At 43.2% G+C, this 17,370-nt stretch overlaps 1 protein-coding gene across 2 annotated transcripts in view; it reads right to left on the reverse strand.

Moving 5' to 3' along the window:
- Positions 1-17,370, reverse strand: part of SPON1 (spondin 1) — a 251,717-nt gene that overhangs the window by 146,762 nt on the left and 87,585 nt on the right. For both annotated transcript variants that reach the window (XM_023754511.1, XM_006089580.3), the window contains exon 4: positions 1,812-1,885. In XM_023754511.1, coding sequence (XP_023610279.1) covers positions 1,812-1,885 — 74 coding nt within the window. The remainder of the gene's footprint in view (positions 1-1,811; positions 1,886-17,370) is intronic.

Raw genomic sequence — 17,370 nt, forward strand, 5'->3', positions numbered from 1 at the left:
TAAGGATTGCTATCAGTATGTGGAGTGTCAGCCAAGGGCCTCCTTAGAACCCTCAAACCTGGGAGATAAGGTCGTCCTTGATAGTCAAACTCACAAAGCCATCCCCCATCTGTGAGTGTAACCCAAAACGTGGCCTGTAAATGTGTGATCCCGAAAACCCACAACGCTGACCCACAGGACTTCAATGGCATCTCATGGAGCCAGGGCAGGAATGGGATTGCCCTTTAGAAATCTAGAGCCTCAATAGTTGAAATGTTCCCTTGTTTGGAGAAAAGCTGAATGGGCATGTGAACAATGAAATACAGGAAAGGAAAGCCCCAAAAGCCATGTATGGTGATGCCCACCTGGAAACTGACCAGGGTCCTGACCCAAAGGTTCCATTCTCTGGCCCCTATCCTACGGCAGGTATGGCCCTAATGCAGGTATCTAACCTCTCCCCTTTTGCTCTTTCCATGCTTAGCATGCAACACCACTCCCCCCATATAGGGTCTAATTTCTGTTCTAGCTCATCTACAGGGAAACATATGCTTCAGGATGCTTTGATCTACCGAAGGCAACAGTTCATGCTACTGAATTGGGAGGTAGTCCCTTTAACAAAGGAAATGGTTAAGGGCATTGGCTCTTAGATTCAAACCCTGCCCTCTACTGCAAGCTGTATGATGCTGAGCAAGACATTAAATTTTTCCCAGCTCAGGCTTCTCATCTATAAAATGGGGATGATGTAATGGTTTTTACCATATAGGGTTGTGCAGATTACCTGCTTAAGGTCTGTGAAGTGCTTAGAATAGTGCCTGACATGTAGCAAGCACTCAAAAAAAAAAAAAACAAAAAACAAAAACCTATTCTTATAATTTTCCCAGAAGACCTTTATCAACCTTTCTTTTTCTTAGTAGTTTATGATTTGCTAGAATTGGAGAGGATTATTTCTTCTCAAAATGCTAATGGCTTGAAATGCAAATAAACTTCTGCAAAAATGAATAGAAATGAGATAAAGATGTATAATTATAGAACATTTTCTATTTTTATTTAGTTCTTTAATGACTTCTAAACACATTCAGATGTTTAAGATCTTCATTTTTTACAGTAGATTAATAAACAAGCTTTCAGATACAGATAATAATAACTAATACTTACAGGTAGCATTTACTATGTGGCAAGGAGGCATGGTACAGTTTTACATGTATTAAGTCAGATGACTAGAAAGGGCAGAGACAGGCTTTAAACCCAGGTCAGATCTGAATCCAGGCCTCTGCCCTGAACTCCCTGGTCTACTTGATCTGGGTGGGCTTTGTTAGAATGCCTTCAACCCATGGAGAGGGAAATGATGAGCTTGCACATCTAAGGACCAGATCCTTGAATGTGGTGAAATCACAAGGCCAATGCCCCCATGGCAACCCCATCTCCTTCTGTGCTTTCCTGGAGAAGGTTCCTCCATATCGTCTGGGTACTACCCAAGTTTCTGTTGGTGATTATTCTGGAAAACCATTAAAACTTCTTGTGCATTCCTTAATTAAGTCCTGTGAATTATTCCAGGGAACCTCTTCAGAATAATCACTGTTTCACAAAAATAAAAAAGACAACACCAATATAAGGTACATTATCTCCTACCCAGGGAACCAAGCTGGGTAATTAGAGCTTAAGGCAGATCCAATTATCCGCAGCACACAGCCAGATTAAAAATTGGAGCTACGTGAGGAAGCAGGACCCGGAGGAACTCAGAAAGCACAATCATCTTAATTCCCGAAGCCAGGTGTTTGGACTGAATAAGCCACCTTCCATTTATTTGGCTCTCTCCCATTGCATGTTCTTACCTTGCTCACAAAGTTTCTTGGTCAGAGAGCCCTCATCTTGAAAATAAATGATGCGTTTCTGTACGATGCTGGCCCTGTAGGGAAAGAAGACACAGTGTAGTGATGAGGATGTCAGTTCCTTGCCTGGCCACTGATAGCTGTGAGGCTTTGGGTGAATCACCTCAACTCTCTGTACCTCAGTATCGTCATTGGAAAATTGACAGTAATAATACCTATATCATGGGATTGCTATGAGAACTAAATATGAAACTATATGGTAAGAGCTTAGCACATAACCTAGAAACCACTCAATAAATATTAGTAATTGTATTGGCGGTGGTGGTGCTAATATTAAGGGAAGAAAGTGAACTAACAGCATTTTCAATAAATTTTCTCAATGGTTCATTTTACTCTATATCAAACTAGTGAGGCCATTGTAGATCAACCAAATTCAAATAAGATAAGCATGTCAAATCCTCTTCCTGAAGGGGAAAAAAGGAATTTAAAAATATATTTTGATTTGTTCTGAAAATGTCATTCTATATCTTTCCTGAAAGTCTAGACAAAACCGTCTCCTACATTCTGAACAAAGACAACTTCAGCTGTTATATCTCTCTCTTAAACATGTCAAACACAGACTCTTAGAATCTGGAAAGAATATTTTGAGGTTGAAAAATGACTTACTTTTGGCCAGCACATATTTTCTCTTTAATTAGACACGCTACTTCTCCTTTAACCCACCCGGCTACTTATTTTGAGCTGGCTTCACAGAAGCTGAATCTCCAAACCCAGTTCCAGTAATTTGAAAGTCTACTATGCTTAACGCTGAGATAGAGCCAGTGGAACTCCAGCCATTGCTATTGATTCTCTTTAGCAGTGCTACTCAATCAAAAGGTAATTTTTACTTTGATTTACCCTATTAAACAGGTAAAGGGAGCCCTTGACTCCATCCCAGCTGACCACACTGAACGAGTGATAGAGTCAGCCAATTTGCCCTGTGTCACATGATCTCACACCGTGGAATGGGACCAAGTGTGCACAGATCTGCTGAGTACAGAGGCAGTTTTCTTGCTGGTCTGGGCCTGGGCCAAGATGACTTTCCAAAGAAACGTCTACTCTACACCCTGTCTTGCATAAAAGGCTAAAATTCAGACTAGTCTACATATGTCTTTTATAGTCTTTCCTCACCCAGGGGAGACAAGATGTTGAAATAAATGAATGAAATATGCTTCCTGTCTACACAAAGCTACTTTGATCATTTATCCATTCTGTTGACCATCAAGCAGAAAGTTTTCTCGGGCCAAGAGAACACTCTTGAGAACACTTACTCTCACCCCAAAGCCAGATAACAAAGCCTTTTATTAGTCAGAATATTCCAGAATGCTTCTCAAAGTGTTTCCCACAGAGAAGGGCTTCAGGGACCCATGTGGAAGGCAATGAGAAGGCCTAGTGGGAAGTATTCCAGGCCCCACATTCTTGCTTCAACCAAAGGCTCTATCCTCATTTCAACCAAAGCAGCATCCTCCCCCATCTGCCTTCTTGTTGAATTTACTGGTATATCGTCAACAAATAGTTATTGGAGGCCCACTTAGTGGCCAGACACTGGCCAGGAACACTGTCATGAACAAGACAGATGGGGCCACTTTTCATTCTGAAAGTTTACAGTACAGTGGGGGGAAAGCATCAAACAACGAAATCCTTACCTAATCATTTAACACAACTGTGATTAAGTGCTGAATGGAGAAGTCCACAGGCATGGGAGAATATAACACAGGGGATCTAGCCAAGCTGGGAAAGGCTCTCCCCAGAAAAGATGGCCAAGCACAGATTTGAAAGAGAAGGAAGCTACCTAGGCAGTTGGGAGGGAGAAGATAGGGAGAAGGCCTCCTTTGTAAAATCCTTGACGTGGGAGGGTCAGGACTCATTGGAGAATCTACAAATGGCAAACCAGAGAGGTAGTGTGAAACGAGCTGGAGAGTGGGCAGAACCACATCATCCAGAGCCTGCAAGGAGATGGCGTTTTACTCCAAGCTTGAAGAGATATTTGAAGAGTGTGTCCTATGGAGTGAGATGATCAAATTTGCTCTTTTGAAAAAACTCTTGGGTCAGAGAGTAAAAATGGGTTGGTGTGTGGTGGCAGTATACAAATCTCTCATGCCAATCAAATTTTGTCTCAATAAAATTCTCTTGTCAAAATAGTTTGAAAACCCTGATGCAGAGGATAAATACAAACCCACTATGGTATTTAAGGCTTTTCATAAGTTTCTCCCAAACATCCCTCTGGCTTTATTTATTGCCATTTGATGCCATGCTCCCTGGGTTCCAGACATTGAGAAGTTTATGCCACTTATCTGAACACTTTGTTCACTCTACCAGGTGCTGTCTGTGCTGATTTCTCTCCCAGAATCTCCCAAAACCCACCTTTGCTAGTGTCTATAACAAATAGTTTTCATTTCCTTCCTCCTGCTGTAAATATGAGAACAATGGCAAAGCCAATGACTTAAAAGCATTACCTCACTTTGAAAAATTAAATCATCCCCAAATTTCCCAAAAATGTGATTGCAAAAATTTGGGAGGCCAGAGATAGAAAATATGTATTTCCTCTAAGAGGTTTCAGTTTCCCTCATCCTTTGTTTTCTAAAGTCTAAGGTGGCTCACTCTCTCCTTTTGACAATAGTTGTAATTTCTGAGCCCCTTGTACTGTGCCTGCTTGTTCCCGGGCCATGGAGGCCCTTTATGTACTTATCTCATATATCTTATGCTTTACACATATTACAGGTCCTCAAATTCCTCACCCCAAACCCTTGGGCTAGATGTGTTTTTAATTCAATTTTTCAGCTATTAGAAAGTTAAGATGGCAATATGCCATTAACATCCCCATAAGCAAACACATTAATATGCTGCTGCAAAATGTAAGAATATTTATATTAAGAGGGTAAATAAAACTATAAGGAGCTTCATGTCACTTTAGGTCAAGTTTGGCAAACTTATAAATATGCTCATTTTCAGAGGGATTATGATGAGGGCTTGTGGCCATTTTCACCCTTATCTTCCAGGTGGGAATGGCTGAGGTTACAGTAACATGCCTAAGGTTTTGAAGTTCTTTCTGTCTACCTCCAAAGTCCATGGTTTGTCTAATGCTCAGAGTGGTTGTAAGGATTAAAGATTAGGTAGAAAAAGTATAATTGCCCTGCGAGGTATCATGAAATGCAACCCCCAATTAATTTTCCTTGGGTCAGTTTTCCTTGGATCATCTCATGGAACGCACTATGGAGAACTGAGATTTTGGTGGGCCTGCCTGGAGCCTGGGCTGTGATCACCATGAAAAGCCTGAGCATACATCTCCATGCCTGTGCTTGGTCAGCGCTCTGTATCATGCCCTTTGGATTTCAAACCCAGTGCGGATCAAATGTGGTATACATCAACTGTGGTTCTCATCTGGCCCTGGTGATTTGGCCTCATCCCGATCCAAACCTATCCAAGCCATGTTTTATATGTGTCTTCATGGTCTTATACCTCTGGGCCTCTGTCCATGGGATTTCTTCTGTCCTTCTTCATTACTCTTCAACATAACATACATAACATAACATAACATAACATAACATAACATACACACACACACACACACACACACACACACACACACACACACACTCACACTTTAGTTACCTACCTCATACTGAACTATATTACTTCCCAGGTTGATTCCTTGACCGGTGGTCTTCCTATGAGAACCACAGCCACAGCCTCTTGGGTTTTTCCCACCACAGCACTGATTAACCTATATTATAATTGTCTGTTTACTTTTCTTTTTTTTTTTTAATATATTTTATTGATTTTTTTACAGAGAGGAAGGGAGAGAGATAGAGAGTTAGAAACATCGATGAGAGAGAAACATCGATTCAGCTGCCTCCTGCACATCTCCTACTGGGGATATGCCCGCAACCAAGGTACATGCCCTTGACCGGAATCGAACCCGGGACCCTTCAGTCTGCAGGCTGACGCTCTATCCCCTGAGCCAAACCGGTTTCGGCAGTCTGTTTACTTTTCTATCTCCTGTGCTAGATTATTATATTTTTGAGAGCAGGAACTGTATCTTACTAATTTCTATAGACATCAGTAGCACTGCAGTATTGGGAGAAGAAACGGGATCAAGGAAAAGGAGAGAATTTGAGATTGAGCTGTCTGTAGATATGACGGTGGTCTGTCTAGGGGGGGAGTTTGACATAGGGACCTGTAACTCAGGGGAGATTTGAAGGGGTGGGAAGTGTGGATATAGAGGTTACTGAGGCCAAAGTAAAAGTTGAAGCTTTCAGAGTGGCTGATGTCACCCAGGGAATGTGTACAGAGGAAGAAGCCAAGCTACACCCAGGACTTTGAAGAAGACCAATGCTCACCTACTGATATGCCAGCAGAGACCAAAGATACGCTTGGTTGCAGAAGATGCTTCTTTTATATTCCCAGAAAATGCATTTCACATTAAGTCTGTTCGCATCGAAAGTATAAAACTCAGCTGAGATTTATAAATCATATTATCGTTCAGGAAAATAATAGCTTTACAAGATGAGAAAGCTGTTAGTAAGAATTCCCTTAGCATTTCAAAATGACAAATTTCTCCCATTCTGTGTTGCAATTTGGCTGTCCTATTACATAGCATTTCTATACTGATCTACTGAATGCTCTCTTATCACGAGAGAGTGTGTTAAGGAAATCTAAATTAAATTTCTCAGTGTGTTAGCTTCTCAAACTTTGGAAGATTGAGATTCTAAATAACTTAATCATTTTAAAAGTTTTCTTTTAAACCTAAAGTGGAACATTTCCAGAAATGCCATTGGGAATCTCTTGGATGCTTGGCCCTTTTCTGTCTGAAGGGTTTATTTATTGGCTGTTCTTTTTCCTCAGGGAATTTGCCTGTTGGAGTGAAGTTAGAGTTTGCTAAGTTGTGGATTTGTCTAGTGTTGAAAGGGCCTGAGATCCCTGCTCTCACTGATAAGGGATAGGGAGACCATAGAAACTAAAAGACTTGGCCATGAAATGGCTTAAAACTACACATGGGTCATCAGTGGCTGGGTCATTGCCATGTACAGATCATTCATGCAAGGTCCTACATGCATGTTGTGAATAGTCACTGTGTGGTAGCCATTATTGTTGCAATGGTAAAATTGCCAGCCCTTAACGGAGCACCTGGCACACTAACAGCCTATCTAATAAAGAAGGAATATGCTAATTGACTGCCATGCCCTCACAAGATGACGGCGCCCACAGCCAATAAAGAGGGATATGCTAATTGACCTTCACACCCTCAAATATGGCAGGGTCCACAGCCACAAGATGGCAGCGCCCAGTCCCCTCAGCCCCGCTGGGGCGGCAGGCGTGTGGCATGGCTGGGCCCGCCCCCAGGTGGGTCTGGCCACTCTGTGTGCCTGCCTCCGGAGTCCCCCAGTCCCCTCAGCCCCCCAGCTGCCCAAGGCCGGCCTGAGGTGCAGGCAAGCCTTGGATGGTGACCGCCCAGCCGCCCAGGGCTGCTCGAGACTCAGGTAACCAGGTCTGGCCGAGCTTGCACTGCCGGCAGTGGCAGCAGTAGAGGTGTGATGGGGGCGTTGCCTTTCCCTGATTGCCAGGTCACCTCCCGCCCCTGAGGGCTCCCGGACTGTGAGAGGGGGCAGGCTGGGCTGAGGGACTCCCCCCCCCCCGCTTCCAGTGCATGAATTTTCATGCACCAGGCCTCTAATATGCCTCTAATATTTAATAAGTAGTAGCTATTGTTATAATTGATGTCAGATCTGTCACCTTCCCTGTGGAGAGGGGAGTGAGGGGCTACCCTGGTTATCTGCTTTAGGCAGAGATAATGAATGGCCAAAATGAAGCTCGGCTTTGTGGTTTCCAGGTTATTCTTGTCAATCCTCTTCCCAATTTCAGTAAAATCCCTATTACTGAACATTTCTTGGAGTACATTACAAAATTTGTCTATAATCTCAGGGATGTTTTCCATAGAAGTGATCCAGTTTGTAATCAGTATCATCTACTTCCTTCTACCATGAAAGAACAACTCTGTGGGAAGACCCAGGAATGAAATATTAAAGTCATAGTGATGGTAATATCATCAGGAACTGAGGCTATCTGCCTTATTTTATGTCACAAGGATGCCAACTGCTAACCTGACCATGGTCTTGTGTTAATTAACAAATATTTATAGACCCTTACACCAACCTTTTATATGGCTTTAGGTGGATCTCAGGGCAGGGAGCTCTGTCCAAGAGTTAACAGACATTCTGGCAGCCCATGATGATGTGCCCATGGGAGAAAAAAAGTGAAAGCTTATCTGCAGGGTTCTGTCTAACACACACACAACACACATACACACACACACACACACACACACACACACACACACACGAAGTCCATGTCTGCCCAATAGCAAGGCCACCACAGTCCTTGCTTGAGGTCATAAAACTATTGATTCAAAGACTGGTATAGCCATCTATCATTACTGCAAAGAAGCAATTTTAGTAGCTGCCTTGAGATTATTCCTGCTTAATTATCACTCATTCATAAACCATTTACTAAGCACTTCTTTTGTGCTGGACATTTTGTTAGGAGCTGAAAATGTAAAGATAAGTAGGAGATGTTGCCTTCTAGTAAGGAGCAGCTAGCCCAGTGAGGAAAAGAAAGAAACAGAAAAATGAAACAGGACTTCAATGTTGAGCACAACAATGGAGGAGCCAAGGGAGGGAGAGGAGCAGAGATTAACTTCGTCTTGGCAAAGCTCCAGGAGGAAGCACTATGGTGGCCCTGAAGGTCTGAACTGGGAGAGGGGCAGTGGAAATAGAGAATCCAAAAGGCATGTTGTAGGGAAGTTTATAAGGACTTAGGAACTTACTGGATCTGGGGCAGAAGGAGGAGATTGAGTACAAGATATTTTACTTCTTTTTTATTTATTTAACAATTAAGCATCCATTTAGCCATTAAAGATAGTGGTCAACTGTTAAAAACAAAACACAATTAAGCACCCTTCTAAGTCCTTCATGGATACTAACTCATTTCATCCTCCCAACAATGCCATGGAGTGGGCCCTGTTTTACAGATGAGAAAAGTGAGATAGTGGAAGATAAGTAAACTGACTTCCCATATACAAACCCAATGACTAGAGAGAGGAATGGTGATGCCAGTAAATGAAACAAAAGACAGAAGGGACAAGGAAGAATTTTTTTTTTTGGGGGGGTGGATTTTTATTGAGATACTTGTAGATTCACATATAGTTATAAGAAATACTATGGAGAGATTGTACATTTTCCCCAAAGGTAACATTTTGCAAAATCCAGTATAATACAGGGTAGGGCAAAAGTAGGTTTTCAATTGTGAGTATAGGAAACACAGCGTTTATTTTTGGATTATTATTTATCAATTGTTGTATTATTTATGTATTTGTATTATAACCGTAAACCTACGTTTGCCACACCCTGTATTACAACCAGGATATTGACATTGGTATAATCTCCCAGGCTTGAGTCTGGTTATAAATAGGCTAGATGAGGGCCAGATCATGCCATACAACTTGCCCGTGAGCTGCCACACTCTATGACAGAGCACTCCCAAATGACTCTCAGAGCACACAGTGTATGTTTGAGCCCCAATGGAGACTCATCCATAAGTGCTATGATGACTCAGAGGTAGAAGGCCATCCCTGACGGGGATGAGATAGAGGAAGAGGTGAAGTGGGGGAATTACTGGTAGGAAGGAGGTCAATCAGGATAATATGGCACTGGGGGACCTGGAGTCCCAGATACTGAGTCTGTAACCAGGGACGGGCTCTTTGAAGCCATTAGAGCTGCACAACAAAGAGTCTCTTGGCGGCCACACCGTCCTTGGGCCTTGGCAGCAACATCCTCTGCTCTGAGCAGACATCTCAGCCTGAATCCGGAGCATCAGCTCCATGTACATATGCAGCTTAGGTTGTGAGCGAACCTGGCAAAGAGGTCACGCAGGTTCTTAAGACTATAGCCCATTCCCAACCTTGTACGGTCATTGGATTTCTGGAGCTCCTGATTCACGTCATTGAACAAAGTTACATCTACAAAGCCCCAGTTCTAATTTTAACAAAAAACGAGAAGAAAATTAGTTTTAGCACTCAGTGTATTTCTTTTTAGAATCACCCTGAGGATGACAAGTTTACTGTGGTTCCATTTTCTCTTAGTATTGTCCAATTTCAGACCTCATCATTATCATATATCTTGTCAATGCTATTATGCTAGAATTTAAAAATTTACCCCCTTCCCTGCAAAATCCAATGGAAAATTAACAGCGAGAAATTGATTTTTATATTACAAGAGAGACATAAAAACAAAAAGGTAAAACTGGATTATGGCTTAAAAGAACTAATTTAGATGTGAGAGGCATTAAAACCAAGAAGACATTCATTTACTCATGTTTTTGTTTAACAGAGTAGGTGCCACAAAGGAACCAGAAGTACAAAATGAGTAAGAGTGGGCGTGACACCAAATAGTTGACAGCCTGGTGTGAGAGAGAGAGATGTAATCTGATGAATCTGATGAATCAATATGTAATCTAGTGCATATCAAGCACTAGAGTCTACCCAATATCCATTTCCTCCCTCTGCCATGCCTACAGAACCCTCAGTTTGGGAGGCATGGTATAAGGTACAGCCAATCACAATATCCTGCTCTCACTTTCCCAGCCTTCCTTGCAGCTGGGGAACGGGAGTATATGACCCACATGTGGCCTCAGTAACATAGGACAGGTTTGCAGGATATAGGGGAGGCCTTCTGAGGAAGTCTTGCTTTCCAGATAAAAGAAATTGATGAGTCACCCTGGCCTGTCCTTTTTCCAGTCTTGATTACAGACACAATGTGTGAAACATGACAGCTATTTTGTGACCACGAGGAAATGGCAAAAAATAAAAAATAAAAAATAAGTAAAAATAAATCACAGAGACACTGGCCCTAACATCTTTTAGGTGCTGAAACAATACCAGGAGTCACTTAGCCCTGGCCTTCTTGCTATATAAGAAAAAGAAGCCTCTACCTGTTGAAGCTATTACTATTAGTCAAGTTTTTAAATGAACACTGCTCTCAAAAGCATGCCAACGGATAGGAAGAAATATGAGCCAAGCATCTGGGAGTACAGAAGAGGGCAGCTCAAATAGACTGCAGGAAGTCTCCCAGTTGTGGAGCACGTGTTGTTGGCCTTATATACCAGGCCAACAGGTTGCACTGGGGAGCCACTATAGGACTTAGGAGTGGGGGCAGGGACAGTTTGGTCAGAAAAATCTTGGAGTGGGACACTATGAATGAGGCCTTAACAAAGGGCTTGGATTTGGTGGGGAGGAGGTCATGCTGCCCCTTGCTGGGACTTTCCCTCAGGTTCGGAGGACAGGCACCTGTTTGCAGTGACGAGGAAGAGAGCAGGCATGCCTGTAAGCACACTCCACTGTGAAGAGAGACGTGGCTGTAAGAGGAAGGGAAGCAGGTGGGAGTTTGATAGGAAAACACAGGCGAGGGAAATCTTTTTTCTCTGGAGGAGGATTTCATATGCCCGTGTACCGTGGCCGAGGAAACAGTGGAAACCCTTAGGGGCACCTGCTAGTTCACGGGCTGGAAATTTGTCATCTGTTGGAAAAAAATCTTAAGTAAACTCACATGGACAAAATAAATAGACTGCAGGAAGTAGTCCCAGTTGTGGGAGCTCTGACAGGTAGGCAATTCTGGGCAGTAAACAGGGCCATTTCTCATGTCCTGTAATTGTTTTAAACCACTTGAGCTTTCCCCCGGCATCTTTGGACCCTTACTGGGTTCTTCTCTCTGGCTTACCTTATCCATGGCATTTCTTAACCTTGCAAAGAGATATGAACCTGGAGGGAAGGCAGTATCTTACAAAACATCTCTAGGCCAAAATACCTTTCTCCCTTAAGAATACAAAAACATAAGGTTTTATGTCCCTGAAAAATTACTTTAAAAAGAAAACAACAGCCTTAGCATGTTATTCAGCATATAGCAAAATGATTAATGGTACCTGGGGAATGACTGATCAAAGGACGGCTGACGGCTAAGTTCACTGTTTCTGTGATATTGTTGAACCCATGATTCTTCTGTCTAATGTCTCATACAGTTAAGCTGCTGGTCAGCCCCTGCCTCGCTTTCTCCTCCAACTTCTTCACACCTATAAACCCTCCAGCCCCAGGACTGTGTCTTATTCCTCATCGGGCACCTGGAAGCTAGCAGAGGACCTGGCCAAGGCTTATTGAACCTGGGGTTCATACTCTGGGGTCTGCAGCCCGGTTTCAGGATGAAGGGATTTTGTGTGATGTGCACAAGTGCATATTTCTGGGTAAGAGTTCAGAGCTTTTGTCTGCTTCTCCAAGGGGTTCCTGACCTTAAGAACCACTATTGGGTCTGGAATGAATGACAGGAAGTAGGTGAAATGGTATGACTGTCATTCCATTTAATACAATCTTCAACTACGGTCTATGCTTTACTAAAGATGAAGGTTAAATTTTTATTCCGAGCACCCAGGGCTTCAATTGCGTTCTCTCCAGACTGTGCTCTGATCAGAAATAGAACCTGTCTGGGCTGGAAAACAAGAAATAGAAAGCAGAGCATTGCTCCTGGGTTTCTCGGGTGTTCCTTGCTGAGAGCTTGCTGCTCGGCGCAGGGCGTGGGTGTAATCAGTCTCCCCACCCCCTCCTTAGAGAGGAAATGCTGCCTTTCCCGCTGCTTTCCAGTCATTGCTCTCTGCAGTTGGTCCCACTCCACCGTGCCCTCAGCTGATCCCCTGTCAGTGGGTTCCTTTAAGCCAGGGCTGGCAACATTGTCCCCTCAGGTGTCAGGAAACAGCCCAGGCGACAGAGCAATGTCCTTAAGCACAGGCCACCTGCTGTTCTTTCCGTTCCTCAGAAAGCTTCCTTGACTGTCACCTGGGATTCTGCAGTGGAAAAGCAGACCTGTGTGTGGGGAGAGGCGGTTAGGGTTAGGGACTGGGGGGTGGGGGAGAGGGTGGTTATGGTTCTTAGCTAGGGATTCATGCTCCTTGAATGGGTTTCTGAGGATTCTTGAACTCCTGAAGAAAACGTACTCAAAATGGGAAGCATGCACATTGCTTTGAGGAGAGATTCTACAAGAACCAGTGCCCTCCCCTGGGAGTCATGATTTTCATGCCTCTTAGTATCCGCCCCAGTCCTATCCACCCCACCCTCAGGAAGGACCTGCATAGAAGATTAAGTGAAGGACTCCCTGTACAATTATTGCAGTAACCTCCCAACGAGTGTCCTCTCTTTGCCAACCCATCTAATTTACCTACACTCTGCTGGGGATTAATTGTTACCTCGAGCACATTATCACTTCATTTCACAGATTATTAGGCAGCAATGGCACCCTAGTCCTAATTATCACATCTCCCACCTCTGCCCCATCCCAGCCCACTCCAGCACAGAGTCTTGCCCATAGTAGGTCCTTTCTCACTTATCAATTGCAGTCCAAACTCTTGGTTAAATATCCACAATTCTGAACACCCAGATACAAGCTGCCTTCAAGATCTGTCACCCCACTGGCACCCCCTGCCTCTTCCCAAATACCTGAACGCAGTCCTGCCTTATCACTGTGTGCAGAACATGTGTCCCATGGCTCCTCCTGGCTTCTGCTGATGCTACTCAATAAACTAGGAGTGTACTTCCTCCTCCTCTGTGCCTAATCACACCCCACTCACCCGTCACCACCTCACTGTCTCCTCATTCTCGTTGGGTTTCTAGAGCACTGCTGGTCTTCACTTTCCATTTGGCATTTGGGCATTGGTTATTTGTGATGTTTGCTTGAACTTGAATATCTTGTATTACCACTTGCTGTGTTTACATTGTGTACTTCTGTCTGAGTTCTGAACTCTTTCAGGGAAGGGGCCTTGTTTACATGCCTGTGGCCCCTCTAACACTCAGCAGTGTTCATCACGCAGGGGGTATTGAAGGTGTGTTGATATGATATATTTTCATACACTGACTTTACTCATCATTCCACTCTTTTATATCCAACCCACAGTGCTGAGTGTCTACCACAGGTCCTCGCTCTGGCAAGAAGCACAAGCTCTTCGGTATTAGCAGTGGCACCTGGAGAGCTGGTGAACAGCACACAGTGACTGGTCTGAGTCACGCAACATTTCCCATTGCACAAAGGCCAGTTAAGTCTGCTTTGCCTTGTTCAAGCGAGGCTGTGTGGCCGATGGCAACCATTATTCTCCAAAGGAACCATTCAGGCTGAATTCAAAATCCCTTCACAATGTTGGGAATGAGCAGGCTGTTCATATGTCTGCCAGGAAGAGGTTAAACCAAGGAAGGAACTTTATGGAAAAGAGAGTTGCTGGTTTCACAATGTATTCCACTTTGCTTATCTCTTGAGTTGACACGAAAAAACCCCAAACAAAACAAAAACCCAACAACACAAAAAAAGGCCTACATTTTTTAATCCAGATTTGCCCCATTTTCCTTCTTTACAACATCTGCTCCCCTCTTATAGCATCTGACCTCATCCTCATGTCACATAAATTTATCAGAGGTAAGCCATGATCATATGTGACTCCCAAGAGTTCTGGAGCAACAACATGAGCCACATGTAAGCCACAAGGTCTGGGCATGATTTGCCCTGTTTTCTAGCCTTTCTCATAGAAAATACTTTCATAGATTAGAAAAAGAAGAAATCAAAAGATGGGAGGGAGAGAAGGAAGCAGGGAGGAAAAGAAAGAAAGAAGGTCAAGAGGTCTAGTTTTCTGAGTAAAATATGTGGGCAAGAAATTAAAGGAACCTCATTATGATGCAGAGTAGAGTACAAGTGACTAATTCTTCTTTAAAATCTCTAAATTTAAAAAATCGCACTAATGCTTGAGATGGGGGACTTGGGAATGAATCTGGAGCCCCTTATCCATATTAAACAAGGTACTGCAAATCTCTTTTTTTTCTTCCAAGGAATAAATTAAAATCCAACAAGTCAATGAAGGTGTCTATCCTAAAGGTGACAGAGTCACCACATTAACATGTCACATATCTCTGAGAGATGAAGCAGTGCATGTGTCCCCATGGAAATGCTTAGAACTGTCGCAGAGTAGGGATGGAAGTTGAGGTGGAGAGGGAAGAGAGGGAAGGAGGGGGAGGCTTCAATTGCCTCACCTCTGTGAGGAAACAAGCGCGAAAGCAGATGGTAACCACCTCCAGAGGGCAGCACAACAGACGTCCTCAAAGCTGGACCCTCACAGTGTGGTGGACTCAAAGACCAAACATTTTCCAGTGTCTGTGCCCTGGTAGTGTTTTGTTTTGTGTTTGCAAATGGATGAGTTTGTGTCATCAGATTGGGGGGTGTTTCCCTAGTTTTGGGGTGGCTCCATGGCAAGGATGTTTTGATACAAAGTAAATAAACTAGCAAAATCCTTATACTTGCAGGATATTCGGTAATGATCTTTTGGTAATGACACTTTGCTTAGTGTTTCTTTGGGTTGACATGGCTGGTCTTGGAAATCTATAATTCAACTTCCTGCCAACTTGGATTCTTCTCTGTTCAAGATGCTCTAGAGATGACCAGGAGACCCTCAACGCCAGGGGTCTAATGTCACTGACTGGCCGAGTTTGCGATGCTGGTATACTGCACTGTTGGAAGAAAGGGCTAATAAATTCTAGCCTCACGTGTGCTGGTACCTTCCTTAGGAAAATCAAACCAGTTCTTTGACCTATACATTGTTATGCTTTGGGCAACATATTTTGGTGAAACCAATTAGCTGCAACTGATTGACTGGGGATCAATACGTGAGCCAAAGGCAATCACAAGATGGGTTAGATAGGAGAGACACTGGCTACTTCTGGATTCCTTTCCTGAAAACTCTTCCCTGTAGGGTTATGCATATTAAATGATGCAAACTGGCTTCTTGAAGTCTGTCTTTTGGGGGGAAAGTTAGACAAATTAAGGGAAGGTGGGCCGCTTACACATGCCTAGGTCCAAAGCAATGGACAATTGTCCAGAGTACATTTCTGCTCCTCCCTGAAGCCTGTGGCATAATCCCATCGTGACCCAGTAGGACTGTGGCTGATGTAATGACGTCACCTGCCATACTCTCCCATGTACCCCAGGTGTTTGTACGATAAACTTCTGGCACTGAAGGTCAGCGGTGCGAGAAACACCACATGCAAGCCTGCAGCTGGCAACATTTCCATTTGGATCTTATTGGGTTCTTTTGGTTGTTTGTTGTCAGGGCTCACAAGTATTGAAATGAAGTTGTTTTGATTTGCTACTGTCTCTCTGCTATCAGACAACTGTTATTAGGAAAATCACATTAATTAGCAACAGCTGAGGGAGGACCAGCTCTTTCAGAGCTGCAGCTGCAAGTCTCTTTGCAATCTGACTGCTGCCTGAATTTTAACAATTAACAGAATAAACAGTCTCTGAGCGTATTTAATCACGTTAATTTTGTTTTCCTCTATTTCTATTACTGTTTAGGACTGGTAGTTAATCTGCATTAAGAACTCCGATACTATTAGCATACCTTAAAGCATAACCTCAGCATTCCTATTCCTCTGTGATTTATTGGAAGTGATATATTGTTTAGCTATTTTTTTTTAGTTCATGCAGGGAAATGAAGAACTAATTAAAATTTACCCAACAGATTGGCCTATTAACCAAAATATTTGATTAAATGGAAAATCTTATTTTAGAGCCATCTTGGGTAACATAATTAAATGGATGGATGAACAGAAGGAAGGAAAGAAGAATAAATGAATAGAATGATAGACACACGGAATAACAGATACATACATATACATATGTAAATAAGGACTGAGATTGAAACCTCCTAATTTCTAAGGCCAACTAGTTCATTACTTTTGTTTATGATCACCAGGAAACCAGCATGTAAAGGCAGGGTGTAATAGAAAGACCTCCAGTCAGGCAGATCTTGAGCTGCCTCTTCAGTGTGGAGTAGGTGAATTACAGTTTTCTTCCCTACAAATTGGGGTTAATACCAACTTTATGAGACTCTTGTGAGCATTAATGAGCTAAGCTGATCTGCAAAGAGCCTAGCACAAAGGAGGTGCCTGAAAATATGTTATCATCCTTTCCTCCTTCTACTTTAAACCTCGTGTTGCTATTTAACTTCTCATTTATGCCTTTTCTACCCAACTAGGGAGTTAATTAAAGTCTTATGAAGTAGGGACTCTCTCTTGCTCATCTTTGTACCTACCCACAGTGCACTGCACAGCAGCTGAAGCCCATCGGATGTTCATACCAATTCACCAGTATTAGCCCACATGCCTTACTTTCTCCGCGGGTACAACAATAGTTAACATCTATTGGGTGCTTACTGTGTTCCAGGCACTCTGTAGTGAGTGTTTTGCATACTTTGAGGGTTCTCAGCCCTGGCTGCTCATTAGAATTACTTGGGGGAGCTTTTAGAAAGCATTGGCACCCCGATTCCATCCCAGACCAAGGAGATCAGAATTTCCAGAGGTGGGGCCACACATTGGTAACTTTTAAAAGCTGCTCAGGTGATTCTAATGTTCGGCCAAGAACCACTGACTTAAATTACAGTGGGGCCTTGACTT

This window comes from Myotis lucifugus, unplaced genomic scaffold, assembly GCF_000147115.1.
Source record: "Myotis lucifugus unplaced genomic scaffold, Myoluc2.0 scaffold_61, whole genome shotgun sequence".
In the NCBI taxonomy this organism is placed as follows: Eukaryota; Metazoa; Chordata; class Mammalia; order Chiroptera; family Vespertilionidae; genus Myotis; species Myotis lucifugus.